This window comes from Phodopus roborovskii, unplaced genomic scaffold, assembly GCF_943737965.1.
Source record: "Phodopus roborovskii unplaced genomic scaffold, PHOROB, whole genome shotgun sequence".
Lineage (NCBI taxonomy): Eukaryota > Metazoa > Chordata > Mammalia > Rodentia > Cricetidae > Phodopus > Phodopus roborovskii.
Genome location: NW_026126513.1, coordinates 110,790 through 138,330, shown reverse-complemented (window position 1 = coordinate 138,330; position 27,541 = coordinate 110,790). Strand labels below are relative to the sequence as shown.

General features: G+C 40.8%; 2 gene segments (V, D, J or C); both read left to right on the top strand.

The window, feature by feature from the left end:
• Positions 1–1,687: 1,687 nt before the first annotated feature.
• On the top strand, positions 1,688–2,334 carry LOC127230557 (T cell receptor alpha variable 22-like). The segment is given in 2 exon segments: positions 1,688–1,739; positions 1,916–2,334. Coding segments are annotated over 2 exon segments (471 nt in total).
• Positions 2,335–20,873: 18,539 nt separating this feature from the next.
• LOC127230556 (T cell receptor alpha variable 8-3-like) lies at positions 20,874–21,384 on the top strand. The segment is given in 2 exon segments: positions 20,874–20,919; positions 21,047–21,384. Coding segments are annotated over 2 exon segments (384 nt in total).
• The last annotated feature ends 6,157 nt before the right edge of the window (positions 21,385–27,541 follow it).

Sequence of the window (27,541 nt, the reverse complement as noted above, 5' to 3'; positions counted from 1 at the left end):
GCAACCTAGATGCCCCTCAACTGAAGAATGGATAAAGAAGATGTGACACAATGGAAACTATTCAGTGTGGGGGGGGAACAATGGAATCTTGAAATTTGCAGGCAGATGGATGGAACTTAAAGAAAACATCCTGAGTGAACTACAAGAGGAAAATGGATGTACTCATTCATATATGGATTTTAGACATGGAGCAAAGGCTCACCAGCCTATAATTCACACTGCCAGAGAAACTTGGATATAAGGAGGAACCTGAGAGATTCATACAAGGTCCCTCTCAGAACTGGAAAGGAACAAGAACTCCTGACAATATTGGCAGTGTTGGGTGGGCAGTGAGTGGAGAGGGAGTTAGGAGAAAGAGAAGGGGAGAAGAGGAGAACATGTGGGACCAGGAAGATTGAGTCGGGGAATGAAAAGATGAGAGCAAATAAAGAAATATCATAATAGAGGGATTACTGTTTTGAAGACAAAACTGATTCTAGAGAAATGTCCAGAGACCTACAAGAATGACCCCAACTAACACTCTGAGCAACAATAAAGATGCTACCTTAAATGTCCTTCCCTGATAATGAGTTTGATAACTAACTAATGTGCCATCCTTGAGCCTTCATCTAGTAGATGATGGAAACAGAAGCAGACACCAACAGGTAAACACTGAGCCAAACTCCAGGAATCCATTAGCAGAGGGGGAGGAATGATAAGAAAAGGGGTTAAGAGGAGGCTACAGAAACCCACGGAGATAGCAGACCTGAACAAGGGGGAGCTCATGGACCCCCAGAGTGATAGCTGGGAAATCAGCATTGTACTAATTCAGAGCCCCTGAATGTGGCTCTCAGTTAGAAGGCCTGGGCAGTCTAAGGGACCTCGGACAGTGGGACCAGGATGAATCCTTAGTGCATTGAAAGGACTTTGGGAGGATATGCCCAAAGCCTAGAGACAGGAGGGAGGGCCTAGAACCTACACCAAATGACTTGACATATTTTGATAATCCCTCCTGGAAGGATCACCCTCCTTGTGGGGTACAAAAATAAGAAAAAATAATAAATATGTATTAAAAACAAAAATACTAAAAAAAAAAAAAAAAAAAGGAAAAACAAAAGTATTTTCTAGGAATCCTGCAGTGCCCCCTAGTGGACCTCAATCACCAAAAGAGTGACTTTTCTGTTTTATATATCAATCCCAGTTCCCTCTCCCTCCATCCCATGCCCCCTCTCAATCGCCCTTCCATCCCATTCCCCACCTACTCCACGGGGTGTGTGTGAGGAGATGGGTTAGATTTGAGAGGATGTTGAGGAGAGGAGATTATGATCATAATATAGTGTATCGAATTCTTTTTGTGAGGACAAAAAAGGTACATAAAAATGTGCTAGGTTTCTTGCAAGCTCAGCTTAACACACTGTAACTATTACTTTTCCCAGTGGTATTTTACATGTATTCCTCTTCCTCAGACATTTTTCCTTCAAACTCCCCTTATAAGAAATGTTACATTAGAAGTACAGTGTCCCTGGGTCCCCATCATTGTCCTCCACAGTTGAGCAATTGCCTTGCAAATTTGTGAGGTGGAAGTGGGTGGGGCTTCTTTGTCAATGAATGAGGAAGTTGGGTGATTCAGAGAGAAGCTGCTTTGTGTAAGCACAAGACTTGACACCCTCACAGCTGGAGAGGACATCCCAGCAACTGGAAAGGGGCCATGGAGAGGAAGCTGGGAGCTGTACTGGGGATTCTGTTTGTGCAGATTTGCTGTGAGTTGTGTGCTCCTACATTGCTTTAGGGATTCTCCAGGTGGAGATGTCAGGGTGGAGGGGATGAGCCAACCTAGAGCTCCTGGGCAGTCATCCTCAAGGTGTCTCCTGGGATGTTTGACAGGTGTGTGTGAAATCCCCTCATGATTCTTGTTTGCTTTTCTGTTTCCAAGCAGTGGTGAGAGGAGTTGAGGTGGAGCAGAGTCCTTCAGTCCTGAGTCTCCATGAAGGATCCAGTTATGCTCTGACATGCAAGTTTTCTACAACCATGATGTATGTACAGTGGTTCCAGCAGAATCCCAGGGGCAGCCTCATAAATCTTTTTTACATGGCTCCAGGAAAAAAGGAGAATGGAAGATTAACCGCAACATTCAATTCTAAGGAGCGCAACAGCACCCTGCACATCAGGGATGCCCAGCTGGAGGACTCAGGCACCTACCTCTGTGCTGCTGAAGCACAGTGTTTCCAGCAAGCCTGCAGCCTGGTCCAAAACTGCAGCTGGGTGTGCAGCTACAACCCTTACACAGGGAGACTCTGCAGGAGGTTTTTGCAGAGGTGTGTTTTTATCAGATCTCCACCAACTACAAAGGTGTGAAGAAACACAAAATTACCACAGCATAAGTTCACACTTAAACTAATGTAATACTGACTTGTAGAAGGATAAATGAAATATCAGCCCACTTGAGTAAAATCTACACTTTTTTTTTTAACCAAATGCTTCTGCTAATGTCATAAAATATAAACTGTCTTACACACTCTAGGATCATTTCAGTCCTTTCCCTAGATTGGAAACTGAGAGCAACTGTTTACAACCTATGTTTAGAGAACACAGGACAATACTAGAAGTTATTCTGCTCACCATGAATTTGATAAAATAAGTAATTAATTCGTAAATTACTAACTAATTAAGCTGTACAAAGCAAACTATCTTAAATCACAACAATGTCAGCATTGTCTTGAAATTTAAAAAATATATTTAATTATGCGATACACAACAAATATTTTATGTAGCCAATTATGAGACCCAAATGATATTACATATTGCATATTAGAGAGATATATATATTTGTAATTTGTATCACAAAAATACTTACAGCAATTGATTCCTCAAAATACTTACATATCTACAATGTAATGAACATGCAGAAATTATCATTAAAATATTGCTTTCAAAAGAAAAGCTGGAAACCTCCTAAAAATCACACAGTAGGGGATAACTTTTTAAATATAATGATTAAATGTGTTGAAAACAGTGCTGATTCCCAAGGGAATTAACTGACCCTTTGTGATTCTTTCAGCTCCATCCCCATTGCAACATCTCTTGTTTCAAATATAAATGATCTAGGCTTTCCAGATAATAAACAGTTCCTATTTGTCAGTAAGGTCTATGGTGAGCATGGCTAGAAGTGGTGACACTACAATGGCAGCTTATACATTAAGAATTACTCATTCAGTCGTCTCAGAGAGGTCACAAATAGCAACCATCATAATCCTAGGGTCTTAATAGTGAGTGGAGGAATGAGGTGAGATTGGAATGTGGTAATTAGTCACAGAAAGAGAGTACTCTGAAAGTTCTGTCTAACTGATCTTGATAGATCTTTTTCCTAATCACCACCTGATTAATCTGGACTTGAAAGTGCTTGTTTAATTAAAAAAAAAATGAGCTTGATGACTACAGATAGAGGTTTTAGAAATTTTATAGACAAGACATAAGGTAAACTTTTTAAACATGGATATAAATGTTATTTTCTGTTGTAAATCCTTAAAATCAAAATGTAGGATTAATCAAAATATAAACGTGAAAGAGTTTTCTCAGTTGAGAAAAGCTACTTCCATTCTTCTACATTTGCACAGTCATTATGCCCCAATCACCCTCTTCATCCCAACCTTTTAGAAGGTCTGTGAGCTCTCAGACTTGAATCACCAATGCCCATTCTTTTTTAAAATGTGGTGCACAGTAATATCTGTCTGATGCACAAGAGTTTTATCCTGCTGTAGTCATAAGTCATCTTATCCATTTCCTGTACTGATTTTTCTAGATTTTCACTCATTTCTTGATTTTGACCTCTAATTTTCTTATTAGCTTCTAGTAAGGGAAAATTTTCACCAAGATGCTAAGCTCACAGTATTTATTTATTTATATGTTTATTTATTTACAGTCAACTGTGATCGGTTGTCACTGTCCTCTCCTCTCCCTAATCAACATGAGTCTTTCTGTGAATCCATGTGTTTCTGGTTGTCAGTAATGCCCTGACAAACTGTTCAATCTCTCTTCTTAATGTGTTGTTTCCATTCTCAGCCTCTCCATTTCAAAGAGCCAATTGTTCATTAAAATTCTTGTTTTCCAATTATTTTTCCACAGTCTTTAACTTTACATCTTCTTTCAAGTTGGTGAACTTTATCAAGTAAGAACTGAGCACCGCGTCCACTTGTAGACTGCTGAGCCATCTCCAGTTCATTTTTCAGTCTCAATATTTTTTTTTCTTTATTCGATTTTCAATTTTGCTTGTGCTTCTCCAGGCTGTTCGTTCAACTTCTCCAAAGCCAGCTCTGATTCTCGAGCTGTCACCTCCATCTGTGACTGTGTGATTCTGAACAGATGTGTCACATTTCCTCAGCCTCATCTTTAGTCCCTTTACATCCACCTCCACTAAGGTGGTCAATGAATCATCTGCCAGCTCTTCTTGCAATGCCCTGCCATTTGAATCAAATTTGACTAATTTTCCTAGTTTATATTAGGGAAACTCTTGAGTTCGTTCCCTGCCTTTCTCTCCTAAACCATGCCTTGCAACCAGTTATGGTCCATTCCCTACAGCAGCACCACTCCTGCTTCTCAGGCATGGCCATCCTCTTCTTAGAGCCATCCTAATGCACTCAGGCTCCCATCAACCCTTCTTGAAAAGGCCAAATCACAGTGGTTGATAGGTGTTGCCAGTCATGATATATGGCTCAGGCATATTACTGACAAGCTCTGACAATTAAATTAACCCATTTCTAGTACTCTGTATTTTACTACAAAGTTCCTGGCTACTCACCTTATATCTTGTATCCTGGGGTTACATGGTGTCACATTGACTCCATCTTCTGTGTTTCATATCTTTCTTTGGATTGCCCACATGGCCCTATTTTGCTTGGCCATATGCCAAAACAGTTTTATTCATCCACCTATAAAAGCAGCACATATTTGCAATATATAGCACATCCCACATCACTTTATCACTACTTCTATTGAGAAGTACCTGGTACTTCTGGAAAGAGGGAACTTATATCAGGAAGCCATCAAGATGAGGCTGTCAATGTGACTTTTACTACATATGTTAATAATGTGGTAACTGCTGCCATTCTGAGATTCTCCAGGTTGCCAGGAGTAGGTTTCATACAAGAAATATCTGTTGGGTTTAATGATAAAGCAGGGCATCATAAAGAAGCATCCTTCCTATCTCTGCTTCAGCCATCGAGTTCACGGCCATATCACACCATATAGGATCATTATTTTTAGAAAATCTCAATTAATTTTATTTTATTTGACTATAAATTTAATGTTCCCATGATCTACTATCACTCCATTTTTGTTATGAGAGATATGGAAACCCAGATAGGAGTGTATCTATTTTGTAGGCATACTAGATTCCCAAGAATTGTGAATGGTTTTAGGTTTCTATACTATGAGACAGTTTCTCGCCAATCCTTTATCACCCTCTCTGACACTGCTCTCTATAGGTATTGTCTGTGTCCAGTAGCATAAAGAATTTCAAGGTAAAAAATTCATAACCCCCCTCATCCAATTCCACTACAAGGCAGAATCTATGTGCATGATGTCATTATAAAATGATTAGATGAGGGGCTGGTGAGATGGCTCAGTGGTTAAGAGCACTGACAGCTCTTCTAGAAGACATGGGTTCAATTTCAAAAACTCACATGGCAGCACACAGCCATCTGCAAGTCCAATAGCAGGGAATACAACACCCCAATACAGTATACATGCAGGCACAAACTCCAATGTACATGCAATAAAAATAATTAATAAAAACGATACAGATGATAAATGAGCATGAATAGGAAGAAACCCTGCTTCCACATTTCATCCTGAGCACTATATCTCCATCAGTGCTCCTGCAGAAGCAGTCTCTCCAGGGAATATCAACCAGTTTCACCTCTGCATGTTGGATGTGGAAAGGATCTGTTCCATTCTGTGTACAATAAGAAATAAGAGCTCCAAACCTGGACCACATTGAGAAAGAAAGACTCAGGCTAAACCATCTCAATTCTCTTTTTAAAAATTTTTTTGGTGGAAAATGGAGTTTGGGGGCTGGAAAAATGGTTCAGAGGTTAAGAGCACAACTGCTCTTCCAGAGGTTCTGAGGTCAATTTCTAGCAAACACATGGTGGCTCACAACCACCTATAATGACATCTGGTGCTCTCTTCTGGCATGCAGGCAAACATATAGGTAGGATAATGTATACATAATAAGTAATCAAATCATAAAGAAAATCAATTTTTCATGTAATATATTCTGATCGCTGCTTCCCTCCACACATCTTCTCCCAGATCCTCCCCATGGCCCCACCTACCTAACTTCACACTTCTCTCTCTTTTTAGAAAACCAGCCAGTGAGTAAACAAACCAGAATAGAACAAAAGAAGAGAAAAAAAGAAAAAGAATAAGAAGCACATATACATATATGCAAAAATACATGCATAAATAAAAATTCATAAAAACACAATATTGGAACCCATAATATATAAGCAAGCAACCAATGTGTTAAATAGAGCCCAGATAAATAATTATGAGATTAAAAAAAACTCTAAAATTAAAATTGAGCTCATTGAGTTGGCCATCTACAGCATCTATAGCTGGATATGAGGCTTGCCCTTAAGTGTGATTTGTGTACCCAGTGAAGTACTGTTGGCAAAAACTAAGTTTTCCTCCTTGAGAGGTTGTTGGTTAGGGATTAGGGATCATGTTCACTTCACCTCTCAGCACTGGGATCCCATCTGTATAGGTCCTCTGCAGACCACGTGCTTATTGTCACCATCTCTATGAGTTCATATGTCAGCCAGGTTTACTGTGTGGATGGCATTATTTCCTTAGTGCCTCCATCCCTACTGACTTGTATAATCTTTCTGCTTCCTCTTTGCAAAATTCTCTGAACCCTGAGGGGAGAGGTTTGATGGGGACATTAGCACTGGGTGTTGTGATGAATCCCCACTGATTGGAGGAAGAATCAGAGGAGAGGCCCCTGAATGCTGTCTATTACAGGAGATGGTACCAGGGGAACTGTAATGTTGGACAAGAAGGACAGTGAAGATGACCTACCTACTTTCCAAGTCTATATGTACACTGAGTTACCAGTTAGACAGTGTTTGTAGCTTTTCACAGTTGAGACAAAGGAAGTGAGCCAGAAATGGGGTGGTGTGCTGCTGGAGGGGGTCCAAGGGAAGGAGGAAAGTTGAGTTTGTTGTGAAGTTTGGCAGATTCTCCAGGGAATCTACCACTGCTCTTATATGAGTAATTTAGTCTAAATGTGGTGGGAGTGAGTGAAATGAATGGTGCTATCCTCAAGATCAAATGCCTTCTGAGAAATTTCCAAAGAGTAGTTCCTATGTGTATTTGTGATTCCAGGTCAGGACATCATCTCTGGAAAGTAAGACACATGCATAAAAACATCATATCTGTATTGTCAACAAGATCTCACTGTAATAGAAAGAACATTATTATTTTGCAAATGAAAAGGAAGAGTTGATTGATGAATGATCTGAGCACTCTGTAAATACAGTTCCAGATATAAGATATAAGAAATCTCTCTCTCTCTTTCTCTCTCATACACATATACACACAAATACATTGCATATGCATTTATATATGAAAAATCCTGTACATTTACATATGAAGTACTATACATTATCTATGGCAGATTAAAAATGGAAAACAGAATCACTAGTGTGTATAAATACCATTCTTGATCTCTCGGCACTAGAACCCTATTGATATGCTGCTTTATGTGTCTGAGTCCCTCACAGATCAGAGAACACTTCAGCAGAGGCCTCACTGGTTAAGGGTGCAACCACAAGGTGGTAGTAGACCTCAGCTGCTGGGGAGTATGAAAAGAATTATTTTCCTTGTATGCTGGTTGTGCAGGCTTAGGGCAGAAGCAGAGACAATTTCTCAGTGGCTGAGTGGATGACTCTAGAAGTAGAATTCTTACTGAAAAAGAACAACACCCTGGAAGTTATATCTGACCTGCTAGTTATCACAAACTACACTGGATCTTAATTTAATTGGAAGAACAATGAAGACGTATGTTCCCACTTTATTCATGATTCTGTGGCTGAAGATGGATGGTGAGTCATGATTTTTGGAACACAGAATACTCTGTGGGCATTTCTGAGACATCCAGAAGGAACTTTATTTTATTTGGGGTTTCTCTAGTGATTGCAGAAAGAGCGAATCCTGGAAAGTGAAGACCTGATGACCTTCTCTCTTTCTGCCCATCTCATTGCCTAGGAGTGAGCCACGGAGAGCAGGTGGAGCAGCTTCCTTCCACCCTGAGAGTCCAGGAGGGAGCCAGTGCTGTCATCAACTGCACTTACACAGACAGTGCCTCATACTACTTCCCTTGGTATAAGCAAGGACCAGGAGAGCATCCTAAGCTCATTATTGACATTCGATCAACTATTGAAAGAAATCAGGACCAAAGACTGATAGTTTTACAGGATAAGAAAACCAAACACTTCTCCCTGCACATCACAGACACCCAGCCTGGGGATTCTGCCGTGTACTTCTGTGCTGCAAGTACACACTGCTCCCCGGCCACCTGCAGCCTGTCCTCAAACCTGACACAGGGCCTGGAGCCCCATCTACATACTGTGTCACAGGCTTTCCAGTGCAGCATTTGTCAGTTGTTAGTTGGCAAGTGCCAACTATGGTGTAGACATTAAAATACACAAAATAAGAAAGTTAGCTTTAAGTCACTTAAAACAATTTAGGAGAATTTCCACCTTATTCTGTTTTTAAAAATTATTCTAAATCTTGAAATAAAATTTTGTCATTTCCTGTCTAGGTACCAAACTGTGCTTCTGAGAAGAAAAGGATGTGACACACTAGGCTCCAAATGGAACATCTCCATCACACATCCTCCTCCAATGATCAGAGGTCACTGAGGAGGAGAGAAGAAAGGATTCAAGGCAGGGGATGAGAACAAGGAGACAGTGTTTTCTGGCCATAGCAGGGTAGCTACTCACATGAACTCCCAGAGGTTTACAGCATATATAAGACTTGCAAAGGATAAGGTCAGACACAATTCCAGCAAGCAGAGGGAAGGTGGACATTTCCACCTTTAGCCAAGGAGCTACGGGCAGTTGGTAGCTGCTGGGAGGATCCATATTTCTTTATTGGTGCAACCCTTGGTGCATAGACTACTCTCGACTGATGGCCACACATCCAAGAATATATGGGCTGTACAAACCCTGATGTGTTTATTTTAAAGGAGGAGGGAACTAGATTGTCAGGGAATAGTGGTAGGATTGTAGGCAGCAGGTTAATATGCTCAAAATTTATTTCATTACATACCCTAAGATCTAGTAAAATTAAAAACATATTAAATCATAGGAGGTATGTAAATATATATATACATATATATATATATAATTTAATGTATATTTATCACACTAAATACCATAAGATACATACAGTTCAGTAACCCTGATGATTGCAAACATCCACTGGGCACTTGAGTCCTGCCTCCTTTGCTGAGTTTATTGTGTGTTGTGCAGACATCTGTGATCCAGGTTGAAGGGAAATCAGCAGAGGGCACTGCCTCTTCAGATGTGGTTAATGTCTCATCAAGCTGTGGCTTCACGAGAGACAGACTGTCACTGTGCAGAAGGAGGTCCTTGTTTATGGGTGAGTAGTTGAAATAAGGCCTGAGGAGACTTGTCCTGTGAGTTTGGTGAACTCAAGAACAAAGTGTCACTGTCTTCTGAGAACATGCTTCCTGACACCTGCTCAGTTCTGCTGCTCTTCTTGATGCTCGGTGAGTTTAATTTATCTAAGTATTGAAGATGTCATTTTCTTACAGCTGTGGGTGTCTTTACATTCTTCCTCACATAACAATGTGATTCCTCCTTATTAATGTAGTTATTATTTATTTTCGGGGAAGAGCAGTGGAGATTCAGCCACCCAGACAGAAGACCTGGTTACTGTCACAGAGGGGTCAGATGTGATGATAAACTGCACCTATCAAACTATTGATTTAACTCCTGTGGTTTTCTGGTACATGCAATATCTCAACAAAGCCCCTCAACTGCTCCTGAAGAGCTCCACAGACAACAAGAGGACAGAGCAGCAAGGGTTCCACGCCACCCTCCATAAGAGCCACAGCTCCTTCCACCTGCACAAGTCCTCAGTGCAGCTGTCAGACTCTGCCCTGTACTACTGTGCTCTGAGAGACACAGTGAGGGAGATGCAGGGGAAGCTGCACACAAACCAAGGTGCAGGAGGGCTGAGGGGAGTGGCCCTGTGAGGGAGGGCTGGGTGCCTTCTCTCAGTGGGGTTTAACCAGCCTCCTGAAAAACAACATCAAAATTGTGATTAAATTCCTAGAAACCTAGAAATCTGTGGATTTTCTGACGGAATAGGATGAAAGTGATTTCTAGAAACAGTATTGTCTTTGTTCCCCAGAAATACTGATCTTTCCCTATGTGGAGGACCTCTTAAAGATAATACCTCCAGGAAAACCAAGAATTGATCTCTAGCAAGATGTCTTATAAAATGTAAAGATTTAAATTTGCCTACAATATTCTGTTATTATCCCATAAATGTATGACTATATTAGGAACATGGACTCTGTTCTTTAAAAGTCTCCTTCAGAGTCACTCCACAAAGTATTTAGATTCTTCCCCTCCTTGGTCTATGCTACAAAGTGTTCAGGCTGACTTCTGCTCTTATTAACTGTTCTATTCTGGGAAGAGACACGATGACCAAGTCAAGTTATAGTAGAAAGAATTTAATAGAGGGCTTGATTGCAGCTTTAGAGGGTGAGCTATGATGATCATCATGCAAGCATAGGTGCAGGCTGTCATCCATGTTTTTAATTTTTAAAGAAAAGATCTGATTTCACCTTCAGGAGAATTTTGGCCTTAAGGGACACAAGATGTGTAGCTGTTTCCAGCCCCCAGGTCCCAAGCAGCTGCTGCAGATGCACAGATGCAGCCATCAGACCGGGTACCACCTGGGCTCTGCATCCTCCTGCAGCATCAGTGCTGGGTGGGGGACTCAGCACTAAGGAGGGTCTCTATTCAGAGGGAAACACAGTTTTTTAGGATAACATTTTTTTTACATCATTTAAAATTTGAAACCATTACATTTATACATGCTCAATCATTATGTTCCAGTTTGTTTTCTTTCTCTACTGTGGTGATTTTGCTAATTATTTCATGGGAAAAGACTCTTTTTGTTTTCATTGTATATGAGGAACAGTCTGTCTGACACTTGTGTACAGGTTCTGAGGAAGACAGAAGAGAGCATCCGGTCCCCCTGGAGTTACAGGCAGCTGTGAGCCACCTGATGTCGATGCTGGGGAGGGAACTAAGTCCTCCAGAAGGACAAGGACCTTCATCTGCTGTGCCATCTCTCAGGCCCCAGAAAGGTCTTCAGTCTGAACAAGCTCCTATTTCCTGAGTTAAAACTTTAGCTATTGCTTCTCTGAGTGAGCCAGGCTCTGTGTGGGACTGAGGCTTGTTGTCCTGTGAAGGGGCTTTTCCTCTCCTGTTTCCTGGATCCCTAACTCCAAACAATAGGAGAGTCATCTTAAAATGCCCCCTCCCATCGTGCTTACCCAGACTCTCAGCCAGGTCTGGTTGTGAAAGTCCCCACTATGCTTATTGCCTGTTTGAATTGCTCTTGCTACTTTGCCAAGGTCAAGTTATGGGAAAAGTACAGGAGGGAACCAGGTGCTGCTCTCATCCAACACCAACCAGATATCTGTGGTCTGCAGCTTGGACCAAAGCAAGGTAAGCAGGAACAGAAGGTCCTGGGAGAATTCTATTGAGACCACCAGAGTGCTGAGTTAGACATAACTGAACTCTTTGTATTCTTTGTGCCCAACCCGAATAACTAACTGTCCTTGATTAACTACAACTGCCACATTTAGATGAAACAATGAAATTCCTGTCACCATGCTTCTGCTTCCGTAAGCCTGCTTCTTGCCACCCCAACCCTATATAAACTGCCTGAGTTTTAACCTCAGCATGCTCAGTCCCCGAAAGACTGAAGCATCCACAGGTACCTGTGTAAACAAACAATAAATAACCTCTTGCACTTGCATCCAGTGGTCTGGTCTCGTCTCTTGGGGGCAAGGGCCTTCCCCCCTGACAGGCTCCAAACTCTTGGGGTCTCTTGGGGGGTCTTTCAGTTGGGAGGAGCTTCTGGCTCAGAAGGCTGGGAGGTAACTCTGCAGTGTCTGGCCTGGCAGGGTTCCTGGGTGGAGCTGCCTGGTGCAGGAGGAGGGACATTCACAGCCATCCTGTCACCACAGCCCAGGACATGGTTACTGCTTCTGTCTCCAGCATCCACACAGCACCATGAAGAGGCTGCTGTGCTCTCTGCTGGGGCTGCTGTGCTCCCAGGTTTGCTGTGAGTCTGGCTGTCCACACTCAGGGACAGAGAGGACTGTGCTGGGCACATGGAGGGTGGAGAAGCAGCTCAGGAGTCCTGCACAGCTGCCTCCTTCTCAGAGGACTTGGGGTGTGTTCAGGGTTCTGTGGATGCTCAGTGACCTCCATCTGTGTCTGTTTCTCTGTTTGTACTCAGGGGTGAAAGGGCAACAAGTGGAACAGAGTCCTGAGTCCTTGGTTCTGCAGGAGGGAGAGAGTGCACAGATGCTGTGCAAATTTTCCAGCTCTGTAACCAAGTGCCATGGTTTCTCCAAAGTAACTGCATCAGCCTGTTCTCCAATTCTTCTGGAACAGAGCAGATTGGAAGACTTAAGTCCATGACAGTCACTGAGGAACCTGGTAGCTCTTTGTGCATTTCCTCCTCTCAGACCACAGATTCACACACTTATGTCTGTGTTATGGATGCACGGTATCCCACACACCTGCAGCCAGTACAAAAAGCTTAACCACTCACAGGACCTATCACGAAGCTACAACAGAACTTTCTGCCTGGTTTAGTATCCCTTTTCTTGTGTTGGTAGAAATTTAACCCCAGGTAGGTTTTGGACTCTGAGTATTGTGGCTTTGGTTTTACCTTCCTTTCTCCATGTATACTCCATCTAGAAGAATGAGTGTTATTCTTAGAGCTAACAGAGAAGAGATTGGAACACACATTCAAAGTAATCATTTAAGCTGCAGTGTGCAGGTATCACAAAGGACAGAAGAAAGGGGACTGTAAGGCAAAGGCAGGCCTCCAGGTCACCTGCTGCGGACAGGGTCAAGGTTAGGGAGAAGAAAACAAACTACAGCAACAGTAGGAAGATCCAGTCATGGATGACACAGAATGTACAGAGAGCTGATGTCCTGGCTTCCTTTCTGATGCTGTGACAAATCTCTGTGAAAAAGTAGTTACAGCCTTCAAGGATTTATTTAGCTTTCCTTCCAGTTTATAATCCATCATTGGTGATCAAGGCAGGACCTCAAATATGAGATTACAATAGAAAACATGAAGGAACTCTGTAGTTATGTCACTCACAGACTCATACCTAAGAAGCTTTCTTATATGACCCAGGATACTTCCCCACAGGATGGTGTCACCTGCAGTGAACTTGTCCTCATTCAATTCATCAGTTTTAAAAAATGTTGCTTGGAATTTTATTGTTATTACCGAATTGATGTATTTTAAAAATATTTTTTACTTCAAAATTTAAGTCTAAGGCAGGTTATGAGGAAAAATGTTCTATTTTTGTTTCCACAGAAAATGAGAAGCTATGGACTCCTTCCAGACTAACATGATTTGATCAAGTAAGACCTCCTGAAACATTGTCCCAGGCGATCCTATATTCTAAACAGCTGGGGCAAGGCAGCCTTGCAGACCACTACAGCCAGGATTTCTGAGTCTTCTTAGGATCCCCATGACAGTGTCCTCTACCAGCAGGAAGCAGTTTGGAAAGAACAACATGCAAATTCCCAAATATTGTCTATAAATAGTTGTTTGCATTTAAATGGGGTTGGTTATAAATGATTAATGACCACAACCAATCTCTCTTTAAAAGTAATAATTGGATTATGGTACAGAAATGAAAACTTTGTTTTGGAATGGATCTTCATTTATTGATACAAATTTAAGGTCAATTTTGTGATATATACATATATCCTCTTGTTTAGGTATTATGTTTATATAGCTTAGTACAAATTATAGATAGTTACCTGTAATATTCAAAACTTATAGTTAAGTTAGGTTTTCCAGGTATAGAGATATATTTCAAATGGATAGGCATTCTTTAAACCTTTCAAAGACATACAGAACATGGTTTAGGATTTTTCTTAACAGTGAAGCAAAACCACTCCTGGCAATACCACCTGCATCAAAAAGGAAGATGGACATCGAAGAAATTCATTATGGAGTTTGCGTTCATTAGGGCAATACTCGTCATTTGGGCAAGATAATACTCTTGTCTGGACTGTTTGACTTCATGCTGTATGAAATGTACATGCAGGACCCACAGGAAAGTGATTGCTGACACTAGATGGACATTGTTACAGGGTTTCTGCTTGATGGAAGAGTCTAACAGACATTCTGCAGGAGACAGAGAAAAGGAACTGACAAACTGCAAATATAGGTGGACAGTTTAAAGTTTCCTGCTTTGCTAAGCAGTCTGCGAGACACACTATGGCCTATAGGCTAAAGATGGAATATTACAGAAGAACTTTGGGTGACTGACCAGGCCAGTTGTAACTGTCATTTCTAGAGTTTATGAACTATCCTTCTGTTGTCTTTGATGGCGTTAAAGACAGACAATTATGGTTACAGTCTTCCTTACTTAGGATTAAAGATAAGTTACATATAAGACTTTAGACTCACAAAGATAGGATAGATGATGAAATATTTTCTTTAAATCTTGATAAATGTTAGTGGACTAAATATTGTTAACAATAGTTCTTATTTTATAACTGTTTTGTTATATATTTTACTATATATATACATATATGATATGTATTATTTTTTCTTATTTTACATATTGATCCAAGTTCCCTCACCTTCCCTACCTCCCATGCCTTCAGATCACCCTCCCATCCCATCACATTCCCCCCTACTCCACAGGGAAGGTGATGCCTTCTAGGAAAGGTCATAAAAATCTGTCAAGTCACTTGGAGTAGTACATAGGTCCTCCCTCCTGTCTCTAAGTTAAAGGAGTATCCCTCCATGGGGAATGTGCTCCCAAAGTCCTTTTGTGCACCAGGGATAAATCCTGGTTCTACTGTCCGAGGTCCCTTAGACTGCCCAAGCCTTCTAACTGAGGCTCGTGTTCAGGGGATTTGAGTCGGTCCAATGCTGGATTCCCAGGGTTCATTAGCTTTCCCTTGTTCAGGTAAGCTGTCTCTGTGGGTTTCTGAGCCTGCTCTTGACCCCATTTTCTTATCGCTCTTCCCTCTCTGCAACTGGATTCCAGGAGATTGGCTCAGTGTTTAGCTGTGTGTGTCTGCTTCTGTTTCCATCAGCTACTAGATGAGGGATCAATAATGGCATATAAGTTAGCTTTCAAACTCATTATCAGGGAAGGGCATTTAAGGTAGCCTTTCCTAAAGTTAAAAGCCTTCTTTTTATTTTAGACAGAAAAGAGGAGATGAAGGGAGATGTCATTCTGTAAATATATTTTTCTTAAAAGTTAATGAATAAGGCACTGCTGACAAATAAGAAAGCAAGATAGGCAGGACTAGGAGACAAGGATGATTCTGAGAGACGTAGGAAGGTACAAGATGAGAGGAAGAGGTCCCGATCCACTGTCTGGTAAGATAAAACAACATGGAAACACTTACATTAATAGAAATGGGTTAATGTTTAAAACAGAGTTAGCCAATAATAAACGTTAGTAACAGGCCAACACTTTCATATCTAAAACATCATTTCTGTGTGTTTTGGGGGGCTGAAGAAGCTCTGGGACCAGGCTGGCAGGAAAACTGCTGGTAACAGTCTTATGAGGTTAGCTCCTTCAATAACTGTCATCTATTCAACCTTGTCTTTGTTCAATACAAGCATCTTTATTCATTAGACACTTGATTTTCTATGATGAAGAGTGTCAGCAAGGACAAAAGTCAGAACACCATGGGATTGAATCAACAACTTGACAAATCCAAAATTACAGATTTGGCAGAAGAACAGAGGCAAGCAAATGAAAGCAAAGATATATTTGAAGACCTTAAGAGCATAAATGTAACCAAAATATCCTGCTAATAGCTAGAGAATGGTTACATGTTGTGATAAGAAATACATTTAAAAGTAATGCCTCATTGGAAGAAGTGGAAGCCAAAAACCAAGAGTATTATTAATGAAAACTCAGTATAATTTCAAAGCTGCCTTGCTATGCCATTAAACAAAATTTTAGTTGCCCTTGGTAAACTAGGTACACACCATCCTACATACTTAGAAGATTGAGGCATAAGGACTGTGAGCTCATGATCTATTCGTTAAGATAACAGGGACCTGATCTGAGAGAAAAAAGATTACTGGCAAGTTGGAAAACTCATCTGCACACTGAGAAGTTGCATTTCCATTATTGGGTATTTCCCCTCCTCCACTACCTATCTCTCCCCCATCCTTTCCTCTGTTAACTATTGCTTTTACTTGTTTTAGGGCAGTGTCATGCCTTATAGCCAATTCTGGAATTGTATTCCTATGCATAATGCTCCACAACCCTATCACTTCTTTCCCTTATTCGTCCTTTCTTCCTTTCTTTCTTGGGAAAAAAGGTTTTCCTACATTGCTTATGCAAGCCACAAATGACTGTATTCATGGTCTTTCTGCTCCATTCCACTTAAGAAACTGGGTCTAAATGCTGCAGAAACACATACAGACAGCTTACCTGAACAAGGAGGAGCTAATGGCCACTAGACTGATAGCTGGGAAGCCAGCATGGGACTGACTCAGGCCCCCCTGAATATGGGTCTCAGCCAGAAGGACTGAGCAGTCTAAGGGACCTCAGACAGTGGAGCCAGGATGTATCCCTGGTGCACAAAAGGACTTTTCGAACACATTCCCCATGGAGGGATAACTGCCTTAATCTAGAGACAGGAGAGAAGCCCTAGTCCCTACTTCACATGACCTATCAGATGTACATGACCCCAACTGGATGGCTTTCCCCTACATATGGAATTGGGGTGGGGGGGATGGGAGCAGAGGGTGGTTAGAGTGTATGTGAGAGGGGGTAAAAGGGAGGGGAAGGGAGGGAGGGAGGGAGGGAGGAGGAGGAGGGAACTGGGATCGACATGTAAAATAATAAATTAAATTTTAAAAAAATGCTTTGACTCCAAAATTTAAATTCAAGGACAAGTTACCAGGGAAAAGGATTTCTATTTTTGTTTCCACAGAAAATGAAAAGATGTGGATTCCTTCCAGACTAATGTGGTTTGATCAAGCCAGACCGCCTGAAACAGAGTATGAGGTAATCCTACATTCAAAACACCTGATCAAAGCAGCCTTACAGACTACAGCCAGGATTTCTGAATCTTCTTCGAATTCCCCATGACAGCGCCCCTTATCAGCAGGAAGTAGTTTGGAAAGAACAATGCCCAAATTCCCAAATATTGTCTATAAATATTTGTTTTCATTTAAATGGACTTTTTTATATAAAATAAATTTTAAAAAAGTAAAAAAAAAAAAAAGAAAAAGAAACTGGGTCTAAAAGTATGTACCAACATATCCATCTCTGTGATACTTATGTAAAAGACTTAAATTCAGAATTTATAAAAATTTCATAATGCTAATAAGAAAAATAATCAATAAAATATAAAAATAGAGCCATTTCCATAGTTATTCTCAAGAGATAACAAACTTGAAATAAAACACCTACTATCATGACTCAGTAGGGAAAGTGGAGTGAAATCTCAATGTGTGTTTCATGTACAGTTTTTCAGTATCCAATATGCTGCTATAGTCCAGCAGGGTGAAGAAATATGTAACTGTCTCCAGGGAGTTAAATTTCCTGGAGGTGTCCATCAGTAAACTCATATAGACATACGGACAAAGAAATGAGCCTCCTATCCAAATACTAGAGGAAAGAAAGGTCTCAATAATTAGAAAGCTGATATTTTATTTTTGGTTTTTGGGTGTGAGAGTCAATAAGTTACCTACACATTCACTAACCCCTCCCATATTCACCAACCCCTCATTACTTCATGTCCTCTTTCTCTCTCTCTGTCTCTCTTTTTTTTTTTTTTTTTTTGAGTAAGTGTTAAGAGAAATTACTTCTGCCCACACACTTGAGTGGATGTGGGACCACACACTGGAACATGAGAAAGCCACCAGTGCCATCCCCATAAAGAAAACTGATTCTCCTCCCCATCAGTGTTATCAACTGTCAATTGTTCCTCAGTTATGGTAAGAATTGTGGCCCCTCCCCATCCATGCTGGAATGTTGGCTTGTTAGTGTGCAGGTCTTGTGTAGGCAAGCACAGTTGCTGTGAGTTCATAAGAGCATTAGTTCTGTTCAGTTCAGAAGTCACCATTTTTATAGTCTCTCTACCCTTTCTTTCATGATGGGCCCCCAGAGCTCAGGAACCCCAGTCTGATAGCTGGGAAACCAGCATAGGACTGACCCAGATCTCCCAAATTTGGGTGTTAATTAGGAGGACTGGGCAGTCTATGGGGCTTCTGGTAGTGAATCACTATTTATCCTTAAGATATGAATGGGCTTTGGGAGCCCATTCCACTTACAGGGATACTCTCTCAGCTCAGACACATGGAGGAGGGCCTGAACTCTTCTCCAAGTATGACAGTTGTTGAAGATCCTCCATAGAAAGCCTAACCTTCCCTGGGTAACAGAAAGGGGATGATGGGATGGGAGTTGGGAGGGGGACAGAAGAGGAGGGGAGGGTGAGGAAACTAGGATTGACATGTAAAACAATCTTGTTGCAAATTTAAATTAAAAAATATGGGCCCCCAGCCTACTCTCTCTCTTGTGGTTATGTGTATGTGTGTGTTATACATGTACTCTATATGGCTGAGCTACACCCAAAACATATACAAGAGGCTGTGCTCCACTGAAATTTAATTCACAGTAGCTTCTAATGTCCCTTTTATTTCTACCCTTATTTGTGGGTTACATGAAATGTGTTATTTAATTTCAAAATACTCGGTGGCATTTTTCCATTTCTTATGTGACCGAATTCTACATTATTTTGTGGCCAGCAAACACGTGTCATGTAGCTTCAATCCCTACAGGTTCGCTGCTGTACTCTGAACTGAGGGTATGGTTTCTCTAAGAGAACACTGATGGTCCACTGGCCAAAATGTCCAATGAATTGGAGAGTATAATAAATTTGATTTAATCAGTTGCTCTAATCTAGTCAGTGTTTACCTTGTCATATTAGCTACTTAGAAGCAACCATTACAATGTATAACTCTGACTATAGATTTATCTTATTTTAATCGTTTCAGCTTTTGCTTCATACAACTTTATGGCTCTCTTATTAAGTGCACAGACAGAAAAATCATCTATTCTGGACCTGGAATACATTACCCATTGTAAAATGACTCCTTTATTTCAGGATACTACTTGTTTTGACTTAACATTTAACTTTTTAATCCCTTATGTCTTAAAGTGAAGGGGGAAGAAAAAAAACTTCCCTTTCAGAATGGCATGGCTATTGGCCACAACCAATAATACCTTCAATAGCTTACCCAACATCCACCCACTTAAAACTGCTGAAGACTAATGTGTGTCTCTATTCAGCTTATTTCCTTTCAGCAGATGCTCCAGTCTGTCCTTTCTTTGATGCTGTGTCATCGCAGGACTATCGAAACTAAATGATAGATAGGCGTTTGCTGTCTTTTCTACATATTGCATTGTCATTACTGCTAATCTAAAGTTACTGAATTTTTACAATTCTTCTTGAAATTGATAAATTTGTATCAGCTTTAAAGGGAAGGGTTCACATATCAGACTACTATTTTCTATTTGTCCTTTTTTTTTTTTCTTTCATTTCACCAAGTCATTATCTTTATATCCTACAAGAAAGTTCCTTGATTGGATGTTCAGTGCCAGCTAAAGCTTTCAAAGGCCTGTCAAGGGTATTTGGCTTGATGTGTCTGCATAGGAAACAGCTGGGTTAGGGGCACAGTGAGAGGGCTCTGCATATGAATTGTAAGAGCTTGTGTGGACTGCTTCTGTAAGAAGGAATCTGCAGGCAAACACCTTGCTAATGATTTGTTTGTTCTCAGTTAAGCAAGGGGGGAGATGGGGTTAGAGAGGTGAGAAATAAATGGGGGGAAGAGAGAGAGAGAGAGAGTTGGGGAGGGGAATGGGAAGGACATGTCAGACCCAAGAGCCATCTGGCCAGAAGGATAAGACTGAATTTCAAATTGATGTCCATTGTTCTTGCTCTCTACAAAAATGCTATGAGAAAATGCCTGGAAGGCAGATTTTTCGTTGGCTTCCCAGATTTAAAAAAAAAATGCACTTTAAAGATCCGATCTCTGGGTTTTGACAATGTTTTAGACAGTAGGGCTGCTTCCAACTTATGTTTTTATATTCAAAGGGTAATGGCCTCCAATTTAATAGTTTTATTATATGATCATTTTTATTTCGAAAGAAAATCACCCTTCCATTTTTGTGTGGCCTGTTTTTCATTAGGTTAGGACTCAAACAGCAAGAATTAGCTTAGAAATATGAGGTGTGCTCTAGAGAGAAGGAAGACATGGATTTGCTTTAGTGTCTTTATTCTGTACTGGCCACCAGAGGACGATGTTGCATAGACTAGCTGCCTCCATTTCTGCAGTTGATCCCCACTCACAAATCAGTGGCTCTCTGCACCTGGCTGAGGTCTTAGAACCAGGGCCACTTTTACAGGTTTATTTTATCTAAAAGTGGAAGGTGTCTAGTCACTGTGTTCTTTTGTCTTCAAGAACTGGGGTGTCAGCCACTTCCCTGCATGTATCAAGCTTTTCCAGAAAGGCAGCAGTGGTGTTCCCAGTGCTCAGCCATGCTTCCAGTCCTCATCTTGTTCCTGGGGATGCATTTTTTCCTGGGTGAGTAAAACATTCTTATTGTTTGCAGATGCACACAACTCAGTGTTTTTCTCCATTGACTTGTAGTGAGAATATTTTCCTTCGTGAAATCTGCATCACATTTACTGACTTGTTATTGATTTTGCAGGAGACATCCAAGCACAGTCAGTTACTCAGCCTGATGCCCATGTCATTGTCTTCGAAGGAGACTCAGTGGAGCTCAGATGCAACTACTCCTACAGTGCAACTCCTTACCTCTTCTGGTACAGGCAGAGCCCTAGCTATGGCCTCCAGTTTCTCCTAAGGTATTATTCCGGAGACCCAGTGGTTCACGGCTTGAGTGGTTTTGAGGCTAAGTTTGGCAAGAGCGAATCTTCCTTCCACCTGAAGAAAGCTTCTGTGCATCTGAGTGACTCAGCTGTGTACTTCTGTGCTTTGAATAAACAGTGTCTGGGGCTGCAGGGGGAGCTGAACACAAACCTATAAAAATGCTGGGGAAGACTGTAGCTTATTGACTTTAGATCATCCATGATCCTGTAAGTAACCCAAATAAACCTATTAGGTCTCCCAGGCTGACTTCTCTGCAATCATTACCTTGGTCTGTCATTAGTTCTCTATCTGCAGTGTATAGACATTTGGTCACAGCTTCCAGCAAAAGTGACATAGCAAGATAAAATCATACAATGATTCCTGAGCCATGGTTGCTTCCTTAATGGTCGTTAGTAGACTTCCTTGATGTTTTCTACTGACTGGTTATTTCCAGGAGACTTGAAGATACATCTCAGTTCTGCATAAACAATGACTACAGTGGATGTCTATGTGGTGTGCATTAGATGGAGATGTGTTGGTTTCTTCCTGCTTTAGACCACAGGTTAGTGTTAGGAAGTGAAACAGCTTGCACTCACTGCCTCAGGAGCCTCAGAAATACTCTCCATCTCTTATGTTTAGTTCAGTCAACTAGACTCAGAGTAGAATCACCATGAAGAGAATCTCAATAAGGACTCAACTGCATTAGGTTTGTGTGTGAGCATCTGTGGCAGATTTCAATAATTCCTGTAGGGAGATACAGCCTAGCTTAACCATAGGCAGCACCTTTTCCAGATCTGTCCTGCACACTGAGTAAACTGAAGAGTGAGTAGAGCATATCTTGGAAGCATTCTATGCTCTTTGTTCCCCATTATGGGTATGATGTGACAAATTCATTGAAGCTCCTGTTGCTGTGACTCCCATGCTATGATGGACTGCAACCTGGCATTGTTAGGTCAAATGAATCCTTTACCTACTAAGTGATCATGATCAAGCCGTGTTGTCATAGCACTAGCACATAGCCATCCTTATGCCAGCTCATTCCTGCATTGTTAGATTTGGAGTGCAGAGTGAAGAGACAGAAGGCAGGAAAGAGAACACAGTCTGACTTTAACAGACAAAACTACTTCAAACAGTGATGGATAGGCACTCTCTCATGGGAAATGGGGGTCTAAGGAATGAGGGGAATACTTGGAGTTTATAGAGGGGATTGGGATGAGGAATCTTGTGCAATTACAAGGAGCTGCATACAAGTCCATAGACTCTCATTCTTTTTGTTTTCTGCTCATTTAAGACAGACTGTCATGGAAAGCAGGCTGTCTCACCAAAGCATTTCCTCTCTGGAACTCACTGATAACAGCTGGAGCAAGAACAGCTGTGATCTCATAGGAATTCTGTTTGTATGACTGAGACACAGGATCATGTGTGATCAATGCAGTGTTATTTCTTCTTCTGTAATGTGACCAATGTTCCATAAACACACAAATGAGAAGAGGAAAACCCCAAAGCTTTAGACAGCTATATATTTAATATTTGTGAAATATGGCATCCTATAAGCATATTTATTTAAATAAATATAGCTATACTCAAATGAAAAATTTCAAATAAAATTTAAAATATTTACCAATGAATTTGTAATTGTTCTTGTTTTTTGCCTCAATGTTATTCCCTTTCATTCTCTGAAAATAAAGCTGATGAACTTTGTTTCCCAAATTTTTCCTTTGGATTTCTAATATATAAGTGTATGCTATACAGTGTATCTCTGGGGTTTTTAAAATATATTTCAATGATAAATTATTGCATGATGATTGTGAGGTTTGTTTTTTTACTAAAATAATTTGGAGACATGGGAATGTCTCAGTCATAAGTTGGGTTCACAACGGTCAGTAGGTCACCACCAGTCATGTTTCCAAGGTGCTGCTTCAGCCCTGTGCACAGCTCAATCTTCCTTTATCAGTCTTTATCACCTCTCCTCCCAAGTCAAGTGTTCAGCAAAAACAGGCCACCAGACTTAGAAGGACCATGCCACAAACAGGAACCAATACCAACTGTCACAGTTACAAAAGTCACTGTTATATAATTTAAGTGTTCAGACAGGGTTTCTCTGTATTGCTTTGGGGCCTGCTCTGGAACTAGCTCCATAGACCAGGCTGCACTCGAATTCACAAAGATCTGCCTGCCTCTGCCTCTGCCTCTCTCTCTCTCTCTCTCTCTCTCTCTCTCTCTCTCTCTCTCTCTCTCTCTCTCTCTCTCTCTCCCCTCTCCCTCTCTCTGCCCCCTCTCTGCCCCCTCTCTCTGCCCCTCTCTCTGCCCCTCTCTCTGTGTCCCCTCTCTCTCTGCCCCTCTCTGCCCCTCTCTGCCCCTGCCTCTGCCCCTGCCTCTGCCACCGTAGTGCTGGGATTAAAGGCATGCACTACCAACGCCCGGCCACAAATCTTTTATGGTACAGATATATCTTATGAATTGGAACCATGATGCTATAGCAATGTTCAGAGTGATGCAGGTGACCTTTATCTTTACCGGGTTCCTAAAGGAGATTTAGAAAGTTAACGTAACTTTTTCTTGATGGAAAAAAGATTTTTTAAGCCTCTGTTCAAAGGGGAATTTCTATGATTTTATTACAAAGACCCTACAAAGAATGTAATTCTAGCTATTTCTCTGTTTATAGTGCAAAGCAGAAACTTATACACCCAGATGTTTGCTTTGGTACAGGATGTGGGCTTTTAAAATGTTCCCCATGATTTTCATCAAGATGGTTGAGTGGATAAAGATGTTTGTCACCAACCCTGATGTGTGGTGGACAGAGGGACGTGATTACAACAAATTGTCTTCTGATCTCTACATGCACTGTTCTGTGTATATAAACATACATATAAATGTAATAAAAAACTACTTTGGTTGACACATTGCTCTTGAAGATGCCCTTATTAATTTTAATTCTTGTCAACAGTGTAAAAGAACCACTGGGCCCTCATCCCCATTATGGTCCCTCTAAAACCCCTCATAATTGCTGCCTATATTTCCTGTTTAGAATATCTGCACTCAAAGGTCCCTTTCAAGATTGGATACTGGAATAACTCAGTGAGAAGGTTTAACACAGAGGTGATCCTAGGAGAAAAATACACAAATCCTACAGATTCTGTGGGATTAAATAGTTTATGGCAAATGGAAGCAAGGATCCTTTATTTGAGAAAAACATTGTCATGACAAGCCCTCGAAGATTGCAACATCATAGCTATATTTAGTTGTGATGCATTTTGTGATTCTGGTTTTAGTAATTGTGATAGTTATATGGTACCTTTAGCTTCTAATGGGTATTTCAGTGATGGTCTTTTACTTACTATGGAATTGCTCATTTGTTTTTAGACGGGAATAGAGGAAACAAAAGCCAGGTGAAACCACTTAGTACCCTTGCCTTTCACCATTCCTGTGCAATGATGGTCTTTGGAAGAAAATGGCTCTTGCCTTCTCTCTGCCTCCTAAATATTGTGCATTCTTAATCTGTATTCAGAAACACATAGTGTTTCATTTGGCAGTGGAGAAATTCAGAAAACCAAGAGTCACCATGAACAAAGAGAAAACTTTAGGCTCCTATGACATATACAGAGTCTATATCTACCTATCTCATTCAGTGATATTCAGTGAGAAGCATTCTATGTTAGCACATGGAAAGGTTGTAGATCTTGCTTCAAGTAGTAGGCAACTGCTATTACTAGAAAAGAGAGACCTTTGGTAACAGAAACCATGGATGGAACCAGAACTTTATGATGGAATGCACAACTTGAAAAAAATAATATTTTTAGTGGTGTGTGTGAGTGATTGTGTGTGCATGTGTATGTGTGAGTGTGTGTACATGTGCATCTGTGTGTGTGTGTGTGTGTGTGTGTGTGTGTGTGTGTGTATTAATGACTAGTATTAATGACTAGGTACCCTCAGGGACTAGGGACATTGGATTTTCTTGGCTTTGGCATTGAAGTAAGTCACTATCATAGTTGTTGGGAACTGAACTTAGATCCTCTTGAGAGTCTTAAAGAATTTATCAATCAGAGTCATTAATTAGTAAACACACATTTCAAAAGCTGGGGCAGTTGGAGAGTGACTCCATTGTGAAGAGCACATTATTCATCCACAGACAAGTCATTTGTGCCTGTTTCCAGAGACTGAGATTTAGCTCAATCTTTAGTCTCTTCAAAAACAAACTCACTCTGGGAGGATGTGGTCCTGTGTGACTATGACTTCATGGGAGGATGTGGTCCTGTGTGACTATGACTTCATGGGAGGATGTGGTCCTGTGTGACTATGACTTCATGGGAGGATGTGGTCCTGTGTGACTATGACTTCATGGGAGCATGTGATCCTGTGTGACTATGACTTCATGGGAGCACATGGTCCTGTGTGACTATGACTTCATGGGAGGATGTGGTCTTGTGTGACTATGACTTTATGGAACTGTATTAGTTATGCAAATAATGTTGACAAGTATTGACAGGTAAAGATATAGAGAAAGCACAGTTAAGAAGAGAATCTATGGAAGGTACAGTATCAAAACAACAATGGATCTGAAGCTACATGTAATCCAGAATCTGCTAGGTGTACATAGGCCAATCACATGTCAGAGGAAAGCAAATTCACTTCCATGGGTATTCAATATCTTCAATTTTGGTATTTCCCTAGGACTGCAAATTTTATGGGTTTGTCTTAGTTAATTGAATTTTGCTGTGAAGAGACACTATGGCCCAGGTAACTTACAGAAGAAAGAGTTTACTTGGGGCCTAGAGTTTCAGAGAGTTAAGTCTATGTCCATAATGGTGGGGAGCATGCCAGGGGTCATGGTACTGGAGCAATGGCTGAGAGCATCCATCCTGAGACACAACCATAAGGCATAGAAGGTGACAAGACCACACCTCCTAACTCTTCCTAGTTTTACCATCTGGGAACCAAGTACTCAACAAGAGCCGGTAGGTACCATTCTCTTCAAACAGCTAGAGGGTTTGTTATTATTACTAATTTTGAAGTGATAGATACTGACCTCCAAAGCTTCATGCATAGCAAGCTATATGTTCTACCACTGAGTAACACATACAATATTCAAATATTTCCAATAAGATACATGTAATATAAATTGTTTTCTTCTCAAAAGTTTTATCAAGTTGAGCTTCTTATGATAAATGTTTCAAATGTGAAACAAGTGGCTATTTTAATTAGTGACATTCTTTTAAACAAACAATATTCATTTGTTAATTTTTTTCAAATTTTTGTTTTTTATTTCATTTTATATTCCAACTATAGTTATCCTTCCCATCCATCTCACCTCTGTCATTTACTAATTTTAAAAGTATCTGTTAGTTATCTTTTAGGTTTATGACACCTGTACAAGTGTAGGGTAACACAATGGAAAAAGTTTGTCTCTTTCCCCTAAGTCATCTTGTAGTGACTAAACATGAGTTGATATTCATTGCTTGTATGATTTTTTTTTTCAGGTAGATTACCACACAGCTCAAATGCTCAAACTGGCTACATAAGAAACTTAGAAATGTCATGGAATGGAGTTCTCAGGTAAGACAACTTACAAAGTGCAAATAAGCCTATCACAATTATTCTTCAGAATTACAGAAGCACTGTCCAAAGGCTACCAAGTGTCTTAGGCAAAAAAAAAAGATCCAAGGGTGGCACTCCATCACTGACTTTGAGAATACAAGTCAGCAATCTTCTGGAGGGGGGTGTAGGTCTACCTAACACATACCCATTTCCTGTTTAATTCTCAGCTTGCATTCATCCTTTCACTATGACCTTAACCTTTCCTAACATAAGAAATTAAGATTCACATACTTCAATGCCTCAGAAAATGAACTCTCTCCAGGACTAGTGATTGAACTCTTATTAATGTTTGGTAAATGGGACGACACATGGAGCTTCTGTGATAATGATGTAAATTGTAAGGGTATTCTTCCTATGAGGAAGAATATAGGTCATCAGGAAGGTGACTGACACTGAATTGTTGTTATCAATTTCTCTTTATAGGACAAAGCAATGGAGACTCAGTGACACAGACAGAAGGTGAAGTGACACTCTCTGAAGGGTCATCTCTGACTATGAACTGCTCCTATGAAACCCAACAGTACCCAGCCCTGTTTTGGTACGTGCAGGATCCTGGAGAAAGTCCACAGCTCCTCTTCAGAGCCTTGGAAACCAATATGATAGAGGATCCACTTCCTTCCACTTGCAGAAAGCCTTGGTCCAAGAGTCAGACTCGGCTGTGTACTACTGTGCTCCGAGTGACGCCATGGCACACTCTTCAGGGAAGCTGAACACAAACTCTGAGAGCAGGGTTGTGACT